Genomic DNA, 18,348 nt, shown 5'->3' on the forward strand with positions numbered 1-18,348 from the left:
TTAGTGGGTATAAGGCAAGTTGTCAAACCCCCTAACGCTAACCGTTACCACCCTAGTGACAAGATACCACTAAGGTACAATTTTCTGACAGTGAATATTCAGGAAAAGTACAAGGACACATACACAGTTTTTTTTTGTTTATTTACCATAACCTTACATTTCTTTTTTTATCGTAAGTGTATCCAGAGCCGATCAGCCTCACGCAAGTTGCGTCGGGCCCCGCAAATTACTCAATGCCCCGACTCCCCCTCGTGTCAAAGCGCGTCAATCAATGTTTACAATATCGATGAGAAAAAATGAAGCGGAAATATCCTTCTGGTCATGAAAAGAGAGAGAGAGAGAGAAAAACACACCATGAGAGTTAATTGCGGCAACAGTTATCAGGTAGACTTGTGTGCTCTCCTCTCCAAGTTTGATGTCAGCAAAGAACAGTAAGCTAAAGTTAAGTTGATGTGAGTTGATTTATTATGTTTAATAAACGACAAAGGACAACGGTGTTTGTTTATAAACTGCAGTTCTGAAAATATAACCGTGTCGTGCGTTAACATGCGTTCATATGCGCATGCACGAAATGAAACGCGCACTTTCCAACAGAAACATCTGTTGTGTCTGGACAAGTACAATATGGGCGTGATGGCACTCCTCATAGTTTTAAAACAAGACGATAATTATCTAGTCTCTCAGTCAAGGTTTAGTTACAACTCTGCACTAATGCAAGATGGAAAGCAATGTATTGACATTGACTATTGATTTATAGGGTCCATTGAATTTAAAATGTTGATTGGCTGGAGATTCTGGTCAATATGGATGCACATCCCTCAGTAAATAATAACCATCAAGTATCAAGAATTGCTTTTAATCATTTAAAACACAGTGACATGCTATGGCGCCATTTTAGCTTTTATTCATTCACAGGATATGCATTTTTGATATCAATAATTCAATTTGTACTATTTAAAATGTGAATTCTTGATATTGAGAATGACCTTTTTACTAGTAACAATGTCTTCTGATATCAGGAATTACATTTTCACAAGAACTAGTTAAAGGGTATCTCTCGCCAAAATGCAACCTGGACTTTTTGTTAATCTACTCGAGGCAGACTTTCGTTTAAAAGCATAATTAGAATAGAACACTTTTAAGTTTGACCGTATTTTTGTTCTAGGTTAAATGCCTTGTGAATGGGAGTGAATGGGGCACTTTTATGATAGCATCAAAAATCGCCGTTTTTAAAACACTAAGAAGGCTCGACAGAACATGAAACTTGGCTCGAAGTATCACCAGGGGCTCTACACATTACACTCGAGCATTGAGAACATTGTTACTAGTAGCCACGCAGCCAGTGTGTCGCCGGCCTAAAGATGGAAAGCTCCTAAAGCTTAGTTCAATATAAATTCACGGATAATTTGTTGTTTTCTCGTAAGTGGAAATCAATACTGACCTTGTATTTGAAAAAGGATCCTCATATAAGAAACAATACTAAAATTCAGAGTCGGTTCATTCGCATTCGGCAATCGACTATTTTTGACTGTCAAAATGCCGGCGGACACAGCCACAGTGAGTTGTTCAAAATCTTTCTTTTTAGTAAACTCTGTGTACACAAACAATGTTCTCAATGCTCGAGTTCATGTGTAGAGGCCCTGGTGATACTTTGAGCAAAGTTTCATGTTGTATCGAGCCTCCTTAGTGTTTTAAAACTAGTGATTTTTGATGCTATCATAAAAGTGCCCCATTCACTCCCATACACACCCATTCACAAGGCATTTTAACCTAAAACGGAAATACGGTCAAACTTAAAAGTGGTGTTTCCATTCTAATTATGCTTTTAAATGAAAGTTTGCCTCGGGTAAATTAACAAAAAGAGCCTATTGTTGCATTCTGGCGAGAGTTACCCTTTAAAGGAGGGATTGTAGTGGGAACACTGTGGTGTCAGGTGTGACTGTGTGGCAGTGGCAAATGGTTCATGGCTCACGGGTCAGGTATGAGGGCCCCTAAACAGAACTTTGCTTAAGGCCCCAGAGAGGTCAGGATCGGCTCTGAGTATATCCATATTATTGGGGCTGGCCAAAAAAACAGATTTTTCGATTAATCGTTTTTAAATTGTGGTTGATTCAAAATCGATTCTCAAAGGCCACGAATTGATTTTTTTCCACATTTATCTCCAAAAGTCAGTATTAGTTTTCCTAAACTCTTCATAGGCTTGCAGCCTCCATGTTACAGCTAAAACATACATGTTTAATCTTAAACATAAAATAACCTGACCTGTTTGATTAAGGCACGCGACTGTTCTGACTTGTCCAATTTTCAGCATCAATTTTATCATCTTGCATCAAAATCCTGTCTATTTATTGTATGCATTTAAAATATAGAGTTGGGTTCTGTTTTAATGTACCCCAAGTGTACCTAAAATAAAAAGAGTTTAATATACAGGTTTGTGGCTCTTAATTTCTTTTTATTAATTAACCACTTGTAAACTTATGTTCACTGTTCTTTTTTTAAATATAGGATTTGTATTAAATCTATATTCATTGAGTCGAATCGAGAATCGAAATCGGGGATCGAAATCGAATTGAGAATCAAAATCGAATTGAGAGCTTGCGAATCAAAATCGAATGGGAACATCTGAATTGATACCCAGCCCTACATATTAGACAAATACTTTTAGTATACAGTAGCAATTAATAAACATTACTTTTTGTATGGATAAATGTGAAGTGTAGCGATCCTCATATCCAGCAATGAAGTAATACTAACAGTTTGCATGGGCATGAGCATGCATGAGCATCAAAGTGCATGGTTAACCATACTCCAGTGCCAATGGTGCTATTTGGGCCACAGTGGTGGTGTAGAGTTGGATGGTCCTGGAGGGACACAAAACCATTTCACGGGTGAAGGGGCAGCCCACTTATGTCTACAAAGCTTCAGTTACCAATCTCCATTTAAATTAATATTTTGTGCCAGATTTGTAATGCATATGCTGTATATAATGAGCTAATGAGAGGAATATACCACGTGAGCTTTACCCTAAAGAAAATTGGTTAAGATATCAGAGATGAGAGAAAGAGCTTGACCTTAGATACTGATGAACTATTCAGGTAAATGACTTTCAATGGACTTCCCCTGCAAATTTTATATAGACTTCTGTACCGTGCCTTTGACTTACTTTTACATTTAATCATCCCATTGTCTGAAATGTTTTATGTTAAAGGTGAAGTGTGTAACTTATATTCCACTAAACACTTACTGTCAACAAATTGTTATTTTTGCAATTCTAAATATTTTTAATACATTTTTGCTCTGAGATCCAATATCAGTGCCTGATTTGAGAACAAATATTTTTTTGACCCGATTTTTTAATTGACTGATTAAACCAGTTCACAATTTGCATTTAATGAATCATTTGTGAAATCAACTGGACCTGTTGCAGCAGTGATATATTGATAACATTTTATTACTGTTAATTTCTTGTCTTTAATCATATACAGTATTCACAATCATAAAACACCTCCCAAGTGTCCAGCCTGAGAATCCCAACCCGAGTAGGCCTGGATCCTGATGGTCATCCTGCATACATCTTAGACATTATTTATTACTATGACATTGTTTTTTAGAGTAGATTTATTTGCCCCCATTCGTTCCATAAGTGAGGTTGAAGGCAAGTCAAAAATGAGCACACTGCTTTTATCATATAGCTTTCTATACCAATCCACTTGCATTCATAGGATATTGCCATGTCTTGTTATGCCCACTAGAGGACAGTGCTGTAATCTGCTGAACCTGGACTCAAACAGGACATCTATTGTTCATGAATAATTATTCAAAGGATCGCTCAACACCAAACCACCCACATCATCTGATACACTGATAAAGAGCTTATGTTTTGATGCCAGTGAATGCATATTTCCCGATATATCCGATGAAATATAGATTTAATATAGAGGATGCTGAGGTCACGTGACAACCCTGTTCTTGTCCCTGAGCTTTGGGGAGTAAAACGACCTACTTATAATTAATTAGGTAGTGATTGCACTTTTGTGTAATGTGCTGCCTTTAATTTTAGAAAATTAGGGTCAAAGTAGTTTCTTAGGATAGAATTCAAGGCAATGCACCATAATGTTCATCTCCTCCAGTTGTTACTTTTTTTATCTGGGTCAATAAGTGCAATCAGGAGACTTTCATACATCCATCTAGTTCAAATTGTTCATGATAGCATAAGATACATTTGTCCAGCTGATAAAATATCTAAGCATTGTTGAACCGAGGAGAGTGATACAATTTGACTATGCGGACAAAAAACTATGCGGTCACCTGTAAACTTATTAAAATTAGCTAAAAAGGTCATCTTGTTTCGCTGGTGACCAGGAAAAAAACATGCAGGAAGAACACAACTATAAGCCAGGGGAAAGCACCGTATGGGCCTCTCATCCTTACCTTGAAAACCCTATCAGTAATGTGCCAAGCAAACAATAACAGACCTTTCCTCTCTTCAGTCTTTAATTCTTCACCCTCCTCCTGGTGGGTGTTTTTTTAACCACACCCATTTCCTCCATTGTGGGAGGAACTGTCCAAGAGCAACATCACTCCAGCATTCCTGCCTGTGTGCACTGTGCTTCCCGTGGCCTGACTGTAAACCAGTACAGACTGCTGAGCTGTTTCTATGGTGCTACATCAGAGGCTTAAGAGTCACTGCACGCAGCCAATCAGATGACTTGTGGGGGAACCGTGTGGGCTGTAGTAGCTAACAGAATGAGTTTGTGAACTTACTTTTGGTGTGCTCTGAAGTTGATACAGGGTGGACAACTTTTCTGGAAGAGAACAGGAGAAGAAAACTCATAATTTTCAATGGAATGACAAGTGTTTTCTGTTGGTTGCAATCTCACCGTGGACGACATTGTGTCTTTGAAGCTGCTGAGTTCAATCACTTCCACCTGTACTGTTATAGACCACTTTCTTCATGTTTTTTGGGTGGGAAGTGAGCAAACGACAAGGAAGACTTTACCCTGAAAACCGGGCCAGAAAGAACTAGTTTTTGGCATCTGCTCAGGACAGAACGCAAGTTGTTCTGAAAGCCATAGAGGAAATTCAGTTGCCATGGCAGATAATGTTATTGAAGAGACCGATAACTACCCTGGCAAGGATGAGCTGGAATGGGGCTATGAAGAAGGTAAGGACTTAGTCCGAGAATCACTGCATATCCTCCTCTTTGTGAAACATGAAACTTTATCGTCACACCCATGATAAACAAGCCTGTCTCAATTAGCCTATATATATATATATAGATATGGTGAATTTATGGAGTTTCTACACCGCTGAGTCTTTAAATACACAGACAATACTAGATAGTTGTGATCTGTCCCTTTTTCAACAATGCTGCCACTTCTAATTTACAACTTTTTTTACAGTGAATCATTGCACTATGTTTTTAACTTAAAATGTATTTTTTATTAAATAAGTGCATAAATAAAAATATTTAAAGCATAATTGTATAATTGTTTATTATGTGAAAATAGCAGAGGAATTTTTTTTTTCAATTGTATTTAGACCAAGATGTTTCTTTTTGTGTGAAGAGTCAATTTTCTAAGCTTCAATTTGTACTATTTCAAGTAGCGTTAGTCTGCAATGAAACACATTTACTTTTCTAGTGCAATTTTAGATGATAAAGCAAATGCATAGAGAAGAGTAAAACATACACACAGGGTGATATGAAAAACAGCAGAGGAATGAGCACATCCTGTATCCCCCTGTGTCTGCTATTCCTGTTGGCCCCTCAGTAATGACTCTGAGGCACTGGAGATCTAGCTGTCCTTATTTAGTTTCAACATTGGGACATAAAAATGGACCACTGTTTGTATTATCTGTGTGGCACCAGCAAATATTTCATAGCTACAAAGTTTAATTCGAGGTTGAGCAACAGGCTGTGGGTCTAGTGGGTCATGAACAAGGACAGTGTTATCGTATGCTCAAAGCGAGATAAGTGTTCTTTGATAAATGCATTAAAACAAAATGTTAGCTATCACCATTCAATGGTCGATAGAATCAACTTTTTTTGTCTTTTGTGAATGAATCCAGGTGTTGAATGGGGTCTTCTGTTTCCTGAGGCAAATGGAGAGTACCAGTCCCCCATAAACCTTAACTCTAGGGAGGCCCGCTATGACCCGCGGCTGCTGGAGGTGGGGCTTAACCCCAACTATGTCGTTTGCAGGGACTGTGAAGTCATTAACGACGGTCACACCGTGAGGATCATGCTCAAGTCCAAATCAGGTATAGCATGCTGAAAGGTATCCCTGTATTTAAATTTAAAGGAATAGTTCACTAAAAATAAATATTCTGCCATTATTTTTTCCAAGTCATTCACAACTCTTATGTGTCATAATTCTTTCATTGGAACACCAAAAAAGTTGATAGTTAACAAAAATTTCAAGTTCCAAAAAGGACAGAAAAGTCCTTTGTAATTATACAGTAAGAGCGGACTTTAGATGCGAAATAACTGAGGTGAATAAAAACAGTGAATAAAATCACTGAGGCCTCGTAGTGTTTGTTTTGACACGTTAGTCTCCGCGCTGCACAGTGCAGGACACTAAAGATACGAATTTAAAACAGACAATGAAACGGTATGTAGGCTATACAGTACAGTGCATGTTTTCATATCATTATAAATAAAGTAATTAATTTGTTGACTAAATGCTGCTTTAGTGGAGACCAGCAGTATGTTTGTTGTCAAGGCTGAGAGGACGCTAACACTAGTAGGTCTACCTCAAGCGGTTAAAACTGTGACAAAAACACACACAAGCCCGACCCAAATGTTTAATGTCACGATTGTTACCATCTATATGCATTTGTCTATTTTTAGCTGGTCGCTTTAATGTATTCGTTCTCCATCGAAGTTGCATATTTAAAGTTTGTGACTTGAGAAAGCAAATTGTAGACAGAGTGCCCTATCTTGCACCCAGCGCAACTGACTTTGTACACCGACGCATGTATCATTCCTATTTTGCACCCGACGCACCGCGGACTTCTCCCTCCACAGTCGCACATCGGTAAATTTAGGAATGAACTTGTGCTCCCGGGGGCGGTTCAGCGAAAAGGGGAGGCGTGTTCCAGTGCAAACGTTCCCTGGTGCTATTTTGCAGTTTCAGAAAACAATTCTGGGTTTCTGCTATTTTAAGGGCGCATGCTTGGCCATAATATGCACAACGTGCATACACTTTGCTTCTCTCATCTACACAGACGCAGGCAGCAGTTCCCATTTTTGCAAACCATACATAATTACAAGGAAAAATATTCCACATGAGGGAAATCATTGTGGTGTCCATGAAGATGGGAAAAAATAGGCATAAATCTAGCTTACACATTTACCCAAATTATTATACGCCTGTTTAACCAAAGCTAATTTGGGTGGGTTTCTCCCATCCCCATACAATGTCACTTATGTCTTTTACGGTCCTGACGAGAACGTCGGTCTCCTCGGCTGTGAACCGCTCCTGGTGTGCGCCTGGCAAATCCGCCATTATAATAGGAATCCGCCATGGAACAAGCGCGCCTGCTTTTAAAGGGAATGTGAGATGACGCTCTGATTGGTTTATTTCACATTACGCCCAAACCACACCTATGAGTAATGTAGCTACATCAGACCAACCCATTTTAGATTTGTGTCGGATCCGCGAGATCCGCCCACAAAGTTACTTGCGTTTCGCGTTTGATACTTGCGTTTCAGATCGTTAAAATAGGGCCCAGAAACTGTCATGCAGCCGACAGAAACATATAAACAAATAAGAAACATTCAATTTCAGTTATTTTTTCATCGTCACTGTAATACATAATTTTGTTATTTTTATCAGATAACCATCAAGTGTTCTAAAATAGAAGCAAATACAGTGTGAGCATACTATGTCTAATTTCAATGCTATATGGTGTTTGTGTAGATGTAAAGATGGCTATCTTTAAGCATGACTGTTTGTAATTATATGAAATGGTAACACTTTACAATAAGAAACCATCTGTAGCATTAACTAAAGTTAATAAAAGGATTGGTCATTGTTAATTTCAACATTTACTAACACTTTTTTACAAGTTATATTTCTTAACATTAGATAATGCACTTTGAACTTATGTATAATTAAGGTAACTAAGGTATAATTAATATATTCATATTTTTTATATTTAAAACATACAGTACATTTTCATGGTTTAGTACTGTTTTTGAATTTTTGTAATAAAGTTCAGCACTATTTTATGTGTTATGTTGGTTTTCATTCTGTATCCTTTTAAAAACTATCAGTTGATTTATCGGTTATCGGCCAGTGCGGTCATCATTATCTGTAAAATCCACAATCGGTCGACCTCTTAATATCCCTTTCATTTAAAATGGTGAATAACACATGCATAACAATCAAATTTATATTTATTTTACATTTACATAATATGCACTAAAATAATTTGAAATAAATCATTCTCAAATTAATCCAATTGGGGGAAAAAAATTAACTTGACAATAAATAAATCTGTTCAATAAAAAGATTTATATATTAGCACCTTCTTGATTCTATAATCCTATTATAGTATTTTTCACAAATACAGAAGAACTTCTAGTTTAAAAAAAAGGAGGCAAATAACGGCCGACATATCAGCTTGGATTTATCGATTTATTAGTCAACCACTATTTGTTACATGAGGGTGAGTAAATAATGACAGAACTTTCATTTTGGGGTGAACAAGCCCTTTGACAAAGTCCACAAAAAAAGTTATAAGATGTTTTGCTTTTCTAGGTCATTGAGAGGTTAAAAGACATAAATCTGATGTCTGTGAGAAACCTGTATTGTTTGTCAAATCATCCTGTTCTCTTCCCTTTCCTGTGACCTGTGAATGCTGTCTCAGTTGTGACTGGGGGTCCTCTCCCCAGTGACCATGAGTATGAACTGAGTGAGGTGCGCTTCCACTGGGGAAAAGAGAACCAGAGGGGATCTGAACACACTGTCAACTTCAAGGCTTTTCCTATGGAGGTCAGTGTCACTCCGCCAGTTCTGTCCATATTGAGCATTTGCTCTTATTGTTCCTCTAAGTCACTCATACTTCCTAATGTCTAAAAAAAATTATGTTTCATTCACACTGCACACATAGACAGCAGCACATATTTACTTCGGGGCCCCTATTAACAGTATTCACAATGCATAAGCAATAAGCCTTTTTTTTAGCAACAAAACAAATTATAAATGGCAACCTCAGTTCATGTCAAAAACAACAATACCACATGCTCCAATGAAGGATTTATCATCAAGTCATCTATTCAAATCACCCGTCTCTGTCACCTGCTCTCCAACTCCTGGTCTTCTGTACATAATGAGAAAGATAAGGGCCTGTTCTCAATGTGTCACCATGCTTGTCAACCTGTTACCATGTTGCGGTTCCTCAAGTTGTTGGCACAACTACAAGTCAAACCAGTCTTATAACAGGACACGGAACTGGCATAAAATAATCACCTTCATAATTGTTGCATACTTTGTAGCTATATGTTGATTGTAGAGTTCAGTTTATTGCAGATCCCTCAATTAGTAATAAATATCTCTCACAGCTTCATCTAATCCACTGGAACTCTACATTATTCAACAGCGTGGAGGAGGCCATGGGCAAGAAAAAAGGCATTCTCATCATTGCCTTATTTGTGCAGGTATCTACCCCATATATTGGAGGTCATGACAAATACAAAAATCCCCAATCACGTTGGGTAAATAAACATGGTATTAGTAGTGTAAACATAGAAAGCCTTTTAAGGGGCAAAGTCAAATGTATGTCTCTGGTCATCTTGAAGTATATTATGTTCAGTTGACTCTGGTGCTCAATTTTTTGTTCTATGCAGGTTGGGAAGGAACATCTTGGGCTGAAGGCCATCACAGACGTCCTGCAGGACCTGCAGTACAAGGTGATCAGAAGAGCTGCCTTACTAAAGCGAAAAATATGACACTTACGCTTGTGACTAAAAATGCCTTTTTGTGTGTACAGGGAAAGACAAAAATAATTCCATGTTTTAACCCCAACACATTACTGCCTGGTAAATGATTTATTTCTTATTCATATTCTATCATACTGATATTTGTACAAGTGCTGGTCATAAAATTAGAATATCATCAAAAAGTTGATTTATTTCAAGAGTTCAACTTGACAAGTGAAACTAAGATATTATATAGACTCATACAATCATCAAAATTATAACAAATAAAGGTTTGAAATATCTCACTTTGCATGCAATGAGACTATATAATATATTAGTTTCACCTGTTAAGTTGAATTCTTGAAATAAATCAACTTTTTGATGATATTCTAATTTTATGACCAGCACCTGTATATTTTTTTGCATTTTGTGATTTTTTATCTTTTCTGAATACATCATGATATCCTAGTTAAAGGTTATCCGTTTGTATCTGACTGTCTCCGTTGGTTTGTGTACCTCCTTAGATCCTCTCTTAAGAGATTACTGGGTGTATGAGGGCTCTTTAACCACACCACCCTGTAGTGAGAACGTCATCTGGATTCTTTACCGTTACCCCCTTACCATCTCTCAGATGCAGGTAACATCTTTACACCTGTTAATAAATATTATTATTACTCAGATATACATGATAAATCTCTAATAAACCCCATTCACTTGGTGGCTATTTATATTTTTTAATTATGACAACTCTCTGAATAGTTGTAGCATGTTATAGAATATGGCAATGTGGACTTGATCTGCTACACTGCTGCTGCTGTTAATTATTGCTGCTGCAGAGTAAATATGGACTTGCTTCTGCTAATAGATACACAGGCACGCTGCTGTGAGCTATAAGATGCTGCATAAATATACATACATAAATCCCATAGCAGATCTAGGCAGGTGGAGCTGGGGGAGGCGGAGGGTTTCAGAGGAACTCGCGCCGCAGGACTACCTTATAGAAATCAATGAACCAGACTATTTACAGTGCTATGCATAAGTTTAGACCATTTATTTATTTATGATACATTATTCATTCACAAAGAAAATTGGTGTCCTTAAAGGTTGGATTTTTCCTAATTTTTTTAATTAAGGCATTAAGTTCAATTTCCAAAAGATGATTTTTTTATTCCTCTTTTTAGTCAACTTTAGCATGGGTGTCTAAACTTATGCATAGCACTGTAAATGTTGAGCAAGCAATCTCATTGGCCATTGGCTGCAGAATCAGCAGAGGCCAATCAACTTGTGTCTTGCAGTAATGATCTGATTGCTTGCAGATTGCATGTAAAGGAAAAAAAAATGTAATTTAATAAAAAAAAATTAAAAATAATGTTTTTGAAAGAAGTCTATGATAAGGGGCTTTCGCACCTGAGGAACCTTTTCAAGGTTCCTTCCTAGAACTATTGGCAGAAGTACCCGGATTTTGGTGTGTTTGCACCACAGGAACTAGGATCGATTTTAGCTCTAGGAACTCCTTTTGGGGGAACTAATTTAGCTCCTGCTTCAGAGTAGGGTCTGCTAAAGGACTCATTCATTCGAATAGACAAAAGGGGAAATCAGAAACCAACTTTGACGTGACTAGAACTAACTGGGGTTTACCACAGTACTATACATCATAAGGTGCAGAACGATTTATGCCTTTTGTTTGCAACTTAGATTATCTTTGATCTCAATGACTGGCAGAGCAGAGTCTTTCAAGTAAAGGCCAGTCATTTATTGAGTATGATGCAAAGATACAACATGAAAATGGGTCAGGGTCTTGTCTGTGTTTGATAACATAACTATATTAAATTATAAATGGTTTCCTTCTTGGATTAAGTTCAAATGTGGTATCCCCATTTTGTACTTGTACATGTACTGATATGACCCTGTTTATGTTATAACTTCAATAATAGCATTAGAGAAAGACAAGATAAGAAAATACTCCTCATGTTTCTAAAAGAGCTCACACGCGGGGTCCAAATTCAACACTCACACCAAATGTGAGCAAAAAGTGACACTGGCCAGTAAAAGGAATGGAGTTTTCCACCAGTTGGCTGGTCATTTTGAATGGAAGCATCCAAGCATTATACATTTAAATTGAATTGCAAGAAGCACAGTCTGACTCTTGCTGTTGTTAGGGTTGTGTATATTTCAGATTAAACCATGTGGACACAGATGTGGGATATTCCTTACACTTTACAACCTAAACTAAAATATAAGGAACAATATCATAATGACAGGCGCTGAAACTAAGGCAAATGGTACACTTATCATCATTCCACAGGCATAATGGTTTTTATTAGCCTGACGTCATCATACTCAGATTCTAGTCAGAATATGAGTCTGATACTGCACCATGGGCTCTATGCACGATCACTTCCGTGTTTTGTCTCAGCCCGCCCACGCCCAGTTACATCCGGTGCTGCGTCGGAAGCCGTTTTTGCATTAGGTGGAGATAATGGCAAATTACACTCGCTGTTTACAAGAACTTCCAATGGTTAACGTAAATGATGTTAACAATATTGTAATAAGAGAAGAGCTTTAAATTATATATTTTGAGCTACATCGACAACTTTGAGAGTGAGTATTCACTCATATCATGCAAAATCCGACTAGCGAATGAGTTTCTAAAATCGTTGTCTCCGTTTCTGAGAAAATTAATTTTATGAAAGTTTTGCCGCTAGTACACTTCGCTATAGAACGCGCAATGCGGAAGTAAAGATGCTGGCTGAGATTCTACCGGAAATACGTCAGCAGCGTTCGTGCATAGAGCGTATTGGGCTGTGATTAAGGGGCGTTTCAACCGAACCAGGAAAGAAAATGCCTCTGCACTCAATTGGATAGACCTACAACCAATCAGAGCAACGGAGTAAGTGACGTATGTTCTTCATTCATCTTTCCAATCGACAAATGCCTTGATCGCGGTTCTCTGTTCCTCTTTTAAAATTAATGCGCTCTGCGATATCTTCTATAACAGACGCGATGGCGGAATCTACACATCTCAATTCTCCAGCGCCAGTCATCTTTGTTGTAAACGAATTCAACCCAAGCGCTCTTTGGTGACGTGGATGATTACACTACTGTTGATCATCTGTCCATCATCCTATGAAGCCCGCCCTGACAATTTGATTGGTCCGAACAGCTCTGGTTCGAGCATAGTTGCTCCAGACCGAACTTCCCGACCTCAAATGTTGTGGGCGGGGCTAAGTTCGGCTGGCATCCAGGCTAAGTTTTTATACTTAGCTAATGATACTGAGATAATGACATTTTCTATCCCCAATCATAACCCTACCCCAAAACAAAAAACGTTCAACATTTTAATACAATATTATTTAGCTATTTGAACTATGAGGACGTTAGCGTGTCCTCATGATGTAGAGGACATGGCCTGAAACCTGAATACACACTGTGGGTCGTCATAATGTAGGTCTCTCACACACACACACACACACACACAAATTGCTTTGGATAAATGCATCTGCCAAATGGAGAAATGTAAATGTAAACTAACCCAAACTCTTTTTCTGCCACAGATTGAGGAGTTTCGTCGTCTTAGGTCCCACATTAAAGGAGCAGAGCTTCAAGAAGGCAATGACGGGATGCTGGGGGACAACTTCAGACCCACCCAGCCCCTGAGCGACAGGGTGGTCAGGGCAGCCTTCCAGTAAAACCCCCACAGCAGGATACATTTTAATCTGCCATGGGTAAATTTACAGGAGATTGTATTCTGTTCTTTGTTTATTCAAGCGGAGCACCCTCATTTGAGCATAATACCATGGCTTACGTATGACTTTGGCTGCTCTTTGTAAAGGAGGAGTTAGATTTGGCTTCTCACATTAGCTGATTAAATGTCTCATTGTCTGGATTAGGGGAAGAGCCCACCTGGATTTTAGTGCAAAACTGTTATTACTTCCAAAATTATAGAAAACGGAAGATTCATCTCCATATGACCATCATTCTGACCAATAACTGTACAAACGCTCATGCTTAGTGTCCATTAATGTATTAATGAAAATAGGCCAAGTTTTCTTAGCAGTATTAGCATCACTATACAATAGAGTGCTGCAAGGGTTAGAGCAATACAGTAACCCAATTCCTTCTGATCTAGGACCTTCTGCAGCATTGTGTATAGATCGGTCTATTTCTAGGGCTCCCCAGGGCACACCTGGGTCTGCCTGCATATTATTCATTTTGAAATGAGATTTTGAGCAGGATAATTTAGGCCATGATGATGCAATGCTACTAAAAGAGTCTGAAGATGTAACCAGAGTAATCTAAAGTTTTACTTTGGCAAATCTGTGCTTCTGTACTACACTTCTGTTAAAAAAGGTTTAAGTGCTTTATCATGTAACTTTTATTAATAAATAACCAGCATTTCTAGCAGAGAATTTCAGCAAAGATTAGAAGGATCCTACACTCTCAGTCAGTCATTCAAGTTTTCTCCTTAGTTTGTTTGGGATGATAGTGAAATAATGATATTCACCATTCACCATTCATATAACCTGAAGCCATGAGCTGTAAACATCAACAAAAAAAACAAAAAAACAAAAACCTTCAAATATAGAGTAAACCTCATTTCCCACTTCCTACGTTTTATATAAAAAATATCCAACTAGGTCAAGTATGTTGCAACTTGCAATCGTCTTCAAACCATGGCCATGAACTGCCAGTAAATCAGACTAAAGTCAGGATGTAAATTAGCTGAATCAGTACTAAGCAGTAAAATTGATGTCAGCCAACAACAATTATAAGTCACTTCACCAACTGCATTTTAAATTTGAAAGGTCTCCTTACTAGACAAATTAGTAATGTTAAAACTGCTTTCACTTATGCTACATGCTTTTTTTGGTGCATGTACATATGTATAGTATCACATTTACACACACTTACCATCACTGTTACCACTGTCTTTAATTATCTCCCCCACCTCTCTCACACACACACACACAAACACACACACACACACACACACACACACACACACACACACACTGAACACACTACTTCCTCTGTGCTAAGCAACAGAGAGCACATGCATGACAGGCTGATGGAGTCACAGTGAGATATTGTTCAGATGTAATGGATAGCTAATGGTCACATGACTGCCTCACAAATCAGCAATGTGCAGTTGGAATGAGAAGTGAGGGTCCACACATCCTTATTCTCTTCCTATTTCCACCCTGCTGTACACTGGATCAAAAAAAGTCTAAGTCGGAATGTAACGTTATAACCCTTAGAAAAAAAAAATTGCCCGAACATGTTAGTCATAAAGAGTCACTGGTGACCACAGTCATCCCAGATAGCAAATGACATCTGGCCCAGTTGTGACCCACATCTCCCACATTCTTCTGGGCCGCCGCATGGAATGGTGGTGATGACTGAGTGTGGCTGGCAATAGAATACATAGCTGTGCCTCATCTGGGCCAACTATGGCATATGGCTCATTTCTGGCAGAGGCAAAGGTCACATGGGCCACATCTGGGCCACACACAACAAGCCACAACTCACACTAAAACCAGCTTGATGTGTATGGGCCAGATACGGCCCATATGAGCTTTGCCGCTGCCAGAACTGAGCCATAAGTGTCATAGTTGGCCAAGATGAGGCCAGGTTATGTATGCTATCTGGGATATCTCTACAACAATATCACACTTACTTTCATTTCATGTCTCTAGGCTAAATTACATGCTTATGAATGAGGGTATTCAATGTAGTGTCAGTAGTGATCAATCGAAATGAAAATAAATTCTTGGCTAAAAAGTAAAATTGTGAACATATTTAGACAAATCTACTGAATCCTAACAACAATGCATTTATTTGTGCATAAAAAATTACACTTACTGCACAATGTTTTTGTATTTGTGCATTCTTCCGGTGCATGGATTTATTCTGTGCATGTGTGGGAGGTTAAATGGTACTGGTTTTACTCAACATCATCATTAGACAGTGTTAAAAAAAATTAGCTAATGCCCATGTCCAGTCATGATAGCTGTTGTCTTTACACTCTGCATAGGAAACTTGAAATAATGCTGTCTGCTGAGAGGTTCAGACCACAAACCAAGCCAAAAGCAGAAGATAAAAGCTTTGTTATTGTATTTATTATACATTATATATACTGTATATTACACTCTGTATTAAAAATATACTACTTCCATGCATGTAGTTTGATCTAAACCATTTTTTATCTTTCAGAAATTAGATATGATGAAGAAATAGAGACAAGGGCTCTACAATGTCCTGGCTAAAGTGAAAGTTCATCACTTCCTGTAGATGTGCATGGCCAACATTTTGTAGTTGAATGTCCTCCTGAGTATGGCCCTGGTGTGTGCAGATGATGCTTTTACCTTTCATTTGAAACAAAATTATACTGAATTTCATGTAAAAAAAGAGAAAGCCAGTCAGTTTGAAGAGTGTGCTAAGCTTTTTTAAGGAGTGAAGGACCATATTAACACTTGATGAATATTGTTAGAACACTGCAGTTTAACAAATGTGTGTAATCCTATAAATGTGGCTTTTTAGGAAGATCATAATGTACATGATTGATACATGATGTAGGCAGACCCATTCCTTACAGTTTTATATTTGATTATTTCTGATAATATGATACAACATAATGACATAAACAGAATAAGTTTAGTCATATTAGAAGGTATTTATGACTGTACATTGAAGGCTTTTAAATACTAGAATTGAAATAAATGTATGCTGTTGAATGAACTGATTAAAGACACAAAGATTGGCTTCATGGGTGCTTTTCTGCTCTGTGTTGAATGAACAGAATATGAAGGACTGTAGGGTGTATTAGCCTCTGTTTATTGTTTGTTTTAGATTTGTATTGATAGTCTGTAGTCTGTGTGGAGACTGCTGTTACCGCTCACATCTGCAGATTTAGTGCTTCTGTCTCTGCAGATAGCAATATCTGGTCTTTTGTTTTGTCATTATCTTGCTTTAAACAACTTTTCAACATCTAGTCCTGCAGAAAAAGGAAACATGATTCATTAAAAGATATGCGTGTTTGTATTATTTATGAAACCTGACAAGCCACAGACACTTCTGTTCTCGTGGGAAACGTTCAGGTGAAAAGTATTACTTTTGCATACCTTGAAAAGTCCCTTGTCATCATAATGATTGTCATATAAGAAGTAAGGGTACAGCCTGACATTTACAGTAGAAATCAGTGTCATTTCAAATTCTCACTGTAATTTCTCACTGGATATTTTGGGGGGGGGGCGTACTTGTTTCATTAAGCCTGTGGGAAACATAACTTGACGATACTTTTAACGCTTAGCTCTACTACGTAAACTGCACACTCTCGCACCCCAAAAGGTCTTATTTAGTAACTTATTAAAAACATAATACGTTTTCAAAAATAAACATAACTGCTTCAAAATTCTTGTTTTTGCAATGTGTGTGTGCAGTTTATGTTGTAGGAAAGTTATTGGCTGCGTCCAAAATCCCACATAGCCTACTCTCTTGAGTAGGTACTTATTTTGAATAAGTAATTACTTCACACCCACTAAAAAAAGTATGTTCTATATAGTATGAATGTGATTCGGAAGTACTACATCTGCCATGCTGTCATTATCATGTGACCTACCAGCGTCAGTTTTGTCGCTTCACTGACAGTCATAAATCCTCTCCTGTGGCCTCATGGGATAGTAAAGTGTCCATCATATGCACACTTCAGAATCTCACTAAATAAGCTGTTGAACGAACTTAATTAAATTAAGGAAAACTTTTCCACAAAAATGAATTACATTTTTCCAACAAAATCTAATTTGTTTGAAATGATTTGTTGTAATCTTGTTGTATAAACTTGAATTCATTTAGTCATTCCTTACGGTGGCCGAGAGAGCTCAACGCGCTGCAAATGAAGAAAACACATGCAAACAGAAAAAAACGCATGCAAACAGAAAAAAAACACATGCAAATAGGAAAAAACACATGCAAATAGAAAAAAACACCAGCGAATAAGAAAACATCTTCATCAGTTTTACAACTCACGTGCGTCCCAATACTCACAACACAACCAAATACGGAAACGCGCTGCAATTACAGAAACGCGCTGCAAAAGTTCACAACACAACCAAACAGAAACGCGCTGCAAATAGAACAGAACACAACGGAAATGTTTCCGGGGAACCCAATAAGTGACGGACGGACGGCTAGGACGTGCTTACAGCTGTCTACTTTTATTATTATTATTTATTTTATATTTTTTTGCAAAACATACAAAGATGACACGTTTATGACATACAACTTTGTATACAATATACAAAATGTATTTGCGATATGTTCAATGTCATAAGAATACTAAAAAGAACAATGAGCTGAAGACTAAAATAAATAAATAAATAAAAAAGATAGAGAAAAAGAACGAGGAAAAGACATTAATCTATACA

General features: G+C 37.7%; 1 protein-coding gene across 1 annotated transcript; it reads left to right on the forward strand.

Annotated features, from left to right (window-relative positions):
• Window positions 1–4,603: 4,603 nt before the first annotated feature.
• Window positions 4,604–16,946, forward strand: ca8 (carbonic anhydrase VIII). Its single transcript, XM_081373869.1, has 9 exons — window positions 4,604–5,164; window positions 6,070–6,261; window positions 8,875–8,999; window positions 9,569–9,664; window positions 9,854–9,916; window positions 9,997–10,045; window positions 10,450–10,562; window positions 13,480–13,650; window positions 16,139–16,946. Exons 1-8 carry the CDS (start codon window positions 5,092–5,094, stop codon window positions 13,612–13,614), a joined length of 846 nt encoding a protein of 281 aa, XP_081229995.1. The 5' UTR covers window positions 4,604–5,091; the 3' UTR covers window positions 13,615–13,650; window positions 16,139–16,946.
• Window positions 16,947–18,348: the final 1,402 nt, after the last annotated feature.

Source organism: Scardinius erythrophthalmus, assembly GCF_964197995.2.
Source record: "Scardinius erythrophthalmus genome assembly, chromosome: 9".
Classification (NCBI taxonomy): domain Eukaryota; kingdom Metazoa; phylum Chordata; class Actinopteri; order Cypriniformes; family Leuciscidae; genus Scardinius; species Scardinius erythrophthalmus.

Bases quoted from the DNA above. Each gene is read 5' to 3' on its own strand.
- ca8 (XM_081373869.1), top strand. From the start codon at position 5,092: ATGGCAGATAATGTTATTGAAGAGACCGATAACTACCCTGGCAAGGAT. The intron at 9,665-9,853 runs GTATCTACCCCA...TGTTCTATGCAG, and splicing joins TCATTGCCTTATTTGTGCAG to GTTGGGAAGGAACATCTTGG. The intron at 10,046-10,449 runs GTAAATGATTTA...GTACCTCCTTAG, and splicing joins CCCCAACACATTACTGCCTG to ATCCTCTCTTAAGAGATTAC.